The sequence below is a fragment of the Halichoerus grypus genome, chromosome 11, assembly GCF_964656455.1.
Source record: "Halichoerus grypus chromosome 11, mHalGry1.hap1.1, whole genome shotgun sequence".
In the NCBI taxonomy this organism is placed as follows: domain Eukaryota; kingdom Metazoa; phylum Chordata; class Mammalia; order Carnivora; family Phocidae; genus Halichoerus; species Halichoerus grypus.
In genome coordinates this window covers 28,819,282-28,825,152 of record NC_135722.1, presented here as the reverse complement: position 1 = coordinate 28,825,152, position 5,871 = coordinate 28,819,282, and the positions used below count along the sequence as shown (strand labels likewise).

At 37.4% G+C, this 5,871-nt stretch overlaps 1 protein-coding gene across 1 annotated transcript; it reads left to right on the top strand.

Annotated features, from left to right (window-relative positions):
• Positions 1-735: 735 nt before the first annotated feature.
• Positions 736-2,621, top strand: LOC118547932 (follitropin subunit beta). Its single transcript, XM_036111656.2, has 2 exons — positions 736-894; positions 2,391-2,621. Exons 1-2 carry the CDS (start codon positions 736-738, stop codon positions 2,619-2,621), a joined length of 390 nt encoding a protein of 129 aa, XP_035967549.2.
• The last annotated feature ends 3,250 nt before the right edge of the window (positions 2,622-5,871 follow it).

Genomic DNA, 5,871 nt, shown 5'->3' with positions numbered 1-5,871 from the left:
TTTTGTATAAAAGGTGAAGTGGGACTTGACTCAGTATACAGCTTTCCCCAGATAAGGCAGCTAACCAAAGGTGAGTCTTGGCACCTACAGTTAACAAGTGGTGACAGTTACTTTTGAAATTAAAGGTTTTTCAGGATCTGGAGAACAAATCTAGACCTTTTTCAACTACTGCTGTGTAGATGATTTATACATGTCAACCTGGCTTCTTAAATATAGTTAATACACTGGAGTCACTGTAAGCAAACAACTGGACTTTATATAGACCAATTCACCTGGCCTCTTGAAATAGTCTTATTTTAAACAAAGGTGAGCAAAAGCAAATGCTAAAACTGATGAACCAATTTTATAGTATAGAATTTCCTTTTTATTTTTAAACAAAAATGGTCTTTAAAATGATAATGAAGGGACAAACATGATTATCACAATTACCATCCTCAGAATAATCACTTAAATACTCTGATCTTTAAATACTGCTCTGCTTAAATCACTATATTGGAGTTTTGATCTTAATATGGGTCTACTTGATAAAAAAAAATGAAGGAGAAGGAGAATAAGAAGAAATGTTTGAGAAAGAAGTAAGGGAAGGGAAAAGGAAGGAAAAAAAATGCTGGAGCAAAATGTGACTGGGGAGGATGGGCAGATCAATTATTTTTGCTTTGGTCAACTTACATGATTATAATTTTGGGGGGCTTTTTGGTTTCTCATGAGCCTTAATTGTTTGCTTTATAGCCCAGGATGAAGTCAGTCCAGTTTTGCTTCCTTTTCTGCTGCTGGAGAGCAATCTGCTCCAAGAGCTGTGAGCTGACCAACATCACCATCACAGTGGAAAAGGAGGAATGTCGCTTCTGCATAAGCATCAATACCACATGGTGTGCCGGCTACTGCTTCACCCGGGTAGGAACTCTGCTTTGCTGGAAGGGAGGGTGCTAAGGGTCTGTCCAAGGCAGGCTTCATTAATTCCCACTTTATGAATATTTTAACTTTCCCAAGTAATAGCCATGAGCTCCTTAGTCAATACCGTCTGTGTTATGATTGGGATTAAATACCATGATATCAGTTAGATGTCTGGGCTTGGATTTGATTGGGGTAAATCTAGCAAAATGTCAGATTTGATCTGATCAACTTGGTAATATGCCAACTCTGCACTTCCAAAAAAAAGTAGTGCTATGGTAGATTTTACATATAGAGAGATAAACATGTAAACATACACATACTTAATAGAAGATCTACCATATTCCCCGAAAACCATTTTGTGTAATTGAAGCCATATCTTTGCAACAGAGATAGTATCAAAATATATTTTTCCAAGCCACATGAAAACACAAATAGACATATTATAAAAATTGTTTTATTCACCCACCTGATTACAAATGGCAACAAGCAGCCTCAGAACACAATTCATACTTGTGGACTATTAGAACCAAAATGAATCAGCAAACCTACTCACTTCTTCATGCCATTGAGAAAAGCAAGGCACAGAAGCATAAAACCACTAGTTTGTTTTCACACAGTTTCTTTGCATTAATCCAAGTAAAGAGTTTCTACTTTATTTTCTTTACTTTTTTCTCCTATAACACCTGGTTATCTATGCAAAATTTCATTCTATAAACTGAAATTGCAAGTAACAACTTTTTAATGAAATATATTTTACTGGATGGTAAATGAGTTTGATCAACAGACCTGATAGCATGATATTGAAATAAATTAAACAGCAATGCCAATTTCTTCCCTTAGTGCAAATAATTTTACTAGAAACTGTTGGAACAAACCCGTTCTGCCTGGATTAAAAGTTCTCATATGCAAACTGTGTATACTTTGAAACTGAGAGCCCTGCAAAATATATAGCATTTAAGGGTAGGAAATATCTACAAGACAGTGGAATATTTAAAATTTTCCATGTGACTTCATGGTCATGTTAAGTATTGACATTTCCTCATGTCTTTTGGCTTTTTATAAACACACAGGGACAATGTATTTGGAAATATTTTCTGAGAAATTGAAATTCAGTGTTTTATGGTTCATGTCATTAACATAGCTTTCGACTAAGTACAAAAATCAACTTAAAATTTCTGCTATAGCTCTATTTCATCATTTTTCTATGTTGATATTTAAAGTTTCTCTATAGTTTGAGAAATATTTAAGATTTGATATAGACATAAGGAGTAGGAAAAGGAATGACATATATTCTGTAAGATTTCCAGAACCAAGAAATGTGGTATAGCATATAGGACATTTATGAGATCATATTTCCTTGGTTAAGAATTCCTTAAGTGAGATTTAATGGGTAATTGCTAGAACAAGCAGTATTAAATTCCCATCTCATTTTGATTATGCTAAATAGAAACTTCCAGAATATTTTAGCCTAACTCTCCCATTTTTAAACTCCACAGGATCTAGTGTACAAGGACCCAGCCAGGCCCAACATCCAGAAAACATGTACCTTCAAAGAGCTGGTGTATGAGACCGTGAAGGTGCCTGGCTGCGCTCACCAGGCAGATTCCCTATATACCTATCCAGTAGCCACTGAATGTCACTGTGGCAGATGTGACAGTGACAGCACTGACTGCACTGTGAGAGGCTTGGGGCCCAGCTACTGCTCCTTCAGTGAAATGAAAGAATAAAGAGCAATGGACATTTCAGGTGACTTACCCTTGTCCTGAAGGACCAAGATATCCAAGAAGTCTATGTGTGTACATGTGCCCAGGCTGCAAACCACTGGGGCCCAGAGATCATTAGACCCCCGATCCCCGCTCTCTGGGAAGAGGAGGAGCTCCAGGAATTAAGAATGCTGGGGCCAGGATCCTATCACCTCTCAACACTCCACCCTGTATACCTAGGTCTGGATTCCATAAATTTTAATCAGTCTTATTTAATTTACAGACACGTGGGTGCTTTCCTACCTGATAATCTTAGAAATCCTCTCAGGCAATCCCTTCCTCTTAGAGATAGAGTTACCTAGGCCCAGGGGAAGGAAATGAGATGGGAATGGGTCAGAGGACTAAATACAGCATTCTTCTTTTAGACTCTGGAGCCCTCAAGAGTAGAGCCAGCATCTTCATGATCGTAGTCTCAGTGCCTGGCACCATGCCTGAAATTTATTAAGAAAGTCAACAATGGCTTCCTTAAGGAAAGTAAAAATCAGAAAGGTAAAGGTAGGAAACACCAAAAGAGGATGTTGGAGGCTGGCTGATGAGGCTGCCCTCAGCATTGCCAATCAGTCCATGGAAGCAGGGGCATTAGCTCCACCTCACCTCTCCTCCTGTGTCACAAGGAATACTGAGATAGGGTTCATCTTGCTGAATCACTCAGTGCATGTAGGGGTTACCAGAGCTCAGAATTTCTAAGCTATTACTACCAAGCCCTTTAGTTAAGGGCAAAAACAAGAAATGTTAATATGGGCTTATTTTCCCAGGCCCACATCTATTTCATCATTTAAACAAATTGAACAAATACTGTCAGGTTCCTGCAAAACTCCATTTGGGAAGTAGGGGAAAAAACAAAACAAAAACTATATCACCCTGCCCTCCAGGCTAGGATCCACTCCTTTGTAGAGAGGTGGATGTTAAAGTAGATTTGAAAGCAATTTTGTCAACTTAGTAAGTACATTTATCTTATCTACAAATACATTTGTGTAAAGAAATAGCTTTTTTATAAAGAATTAGTCGGGGGAGGGGGGAACTGCCTGTTTTCTAGAATCCTCTGTATATCAGTCTTTTCTTTTGTCTCTCCATGTTCTCCCAAATCGGGTTCTTTCAAGAGGATAAATATTAAAACTATTTCATGAGTTGATTTCTTTTCAAGGTGTTACCTTTCTTAGTTATGTACTTGTTTCATACTCATTTTGTTTAATTTATTTAAACCTTATTTTTTTAAAAAAGATGCTAGCCACAGAGTCATAGATTTAGATTTTTTCATGTATAAGCAAATGACTAAAATATGAATTACATTTATAATATTAGTGGAAAGAATATTAAAAATAATTCCTAGTTATTCTATAATATTTACTTGTCCTCACCTTTGGAAATATTAAAATTAATTTGTTGCATTTTTAGAAGTGTTTCCTTATTTAAATTTCCTGTCATTTTTTGAAGTCAGTATCTGATGGAATGGGGGGAAAAAAGGCAAAGAGAGAATCACAGAGTGGGTGGGGACACTGGAAGTACTCTAGTTCATTTCTTGAATTTTTGAAATGGAACAACTGAAATCTAAGGAAATTAATTGACCCACCCAAGAACTCAAAGACCATTCATGGCAGAAACAGGATTAGAACCCTGGCCTCCTAGCTCTTGGCTAGCTCTCCTGTGACTACTCTGCCATACTAAGAAGTCATTTTGGCAAAGACTGAAGCAAAATTGCACATATCAATAATCAAGCTATGCCCATTCAAATCTGGTACTGATTGTGGCTTATAGTTAAATTCTCCACAATATTTTGACACACTGAGATTAGGGCTATATTAACAAAGCTTAATAAGAGCTTTAAACTATAGCATAGTGTTTTCCTTCTCCCCATACTTTTGGAAATCAAAATAATTGCCTTCCCGTTAAAGGTAGTACAAGGCTATGGCTCCAGAGGTCACTTGTCTTAATCACCTTGTCCAGATGCAGCATCTTAAGTTACTTAAATTCTCTAGATCTCAGTTTCCTCAGCTGTAAAATGAGGATAATAATATTATTTACCTCAGAGGGTTGTATGGATGATTAAATGGGATAGCACATGTAAAGGACTTAGAACAGTCAGTGCCTGGCACACAGCAATTCCTCAGTAAATTCTAGCTGTTATGCCGTGAGAGAGACAAGATGGTATCAAGATAGTAAATCAGACTTAAGTAAAACAACACAGCTTAGGCTCTTCCTAGTAATATTAGGCAAGCCATTTAACCACTCTGGGCATCACTTTCCTCATTTTTAAAATGGAGTAAAAATGGTAACTATCTCACAGGGTTGCTGTGAAGATTAAAAAAGATAATGAATGCAAGGTGCTTTAGGAGTCCAACAGAAGAACTATAATCTTGATGTAGAGAGACTTCTACAACTTAGCTTAGAAGGTCAAAATCAAAATGCTAGGAAGGAGCAGTTTCTGCTTGAGGCACCCCCATGCCAAACTGAAATACAACAATCCTTTCTGAAGGAGCAAGAAAGAAAATTTGTGAGCTCTCAAAGTGCTTGTGAAGAAAAGGCCTATCCCCATGGGTCACCATCTTAGTTGAAGCCCATATTATCTCTCCTTAGCACTACAGCAAAGGTCTTTCAACCTCTTAGCAGTCCTCACATGGCTATAAGAATAATCCGTCTAAGCCACAACTTTGACCATGTCTAATAATGAATGAAATTCCTCTGTGTTTTCAGGATAAAATCTTAATATTCAGCTGATACATGAGGCCCATCATGGTCTGATCTGTGACTACCTCTCAACTTCCTATCTCCCTGTTCCCTCATTCCCAAGAGGCTGCTATACCTAGAGACTGGCTATGAGGGTTGAGGGATGAATCCATGCCTCTCACCCCTGGAATGCTTTAACCAGAATACCATGTCTTTCCTCCCACAAGAGATTTGGCTAACTATGGTGGAATTCAATAGTGCTGACTTACTGACCAGTTTAAGTAATAAAAAATGTGACGTCAGTGCGTAAGAGTCACAAACACGGAGTTCATGATAGTGAGGAAGGGTAAAGAGGAACAGAATTGAAGGAAAGTACTTAAGAAGCCTCAAACTACATTTATAATGTTTATATCTTAAAATAAATCTGAATCACAAATATGGTATAATGTTAACATATATAATTCTGGGGGAATGCTGTACAGGTGTCCATTATATTCTTTCATACATGTAAAGTGTTTGCTAGTTAACAAGTGACAAAGTATCTTTATAT

Excerpts from the sequence above, each read along its gene's own strand:
- LOC118547932 (XM_036111656.2), top strand. The coding sequence starts at position 736 with ATGAAGTCAGTCCAGTTTTGCTTCCTTTTCTGCTGCTGGAGAGCAATC. Across the intron at positions 895-2,390 it reads CCGGCTACTGCTTCACCCGG|GATCTAGTGTACAAGGACCC; the intron begins GTAGGAACTCTG and ends TAAACTCCACAG.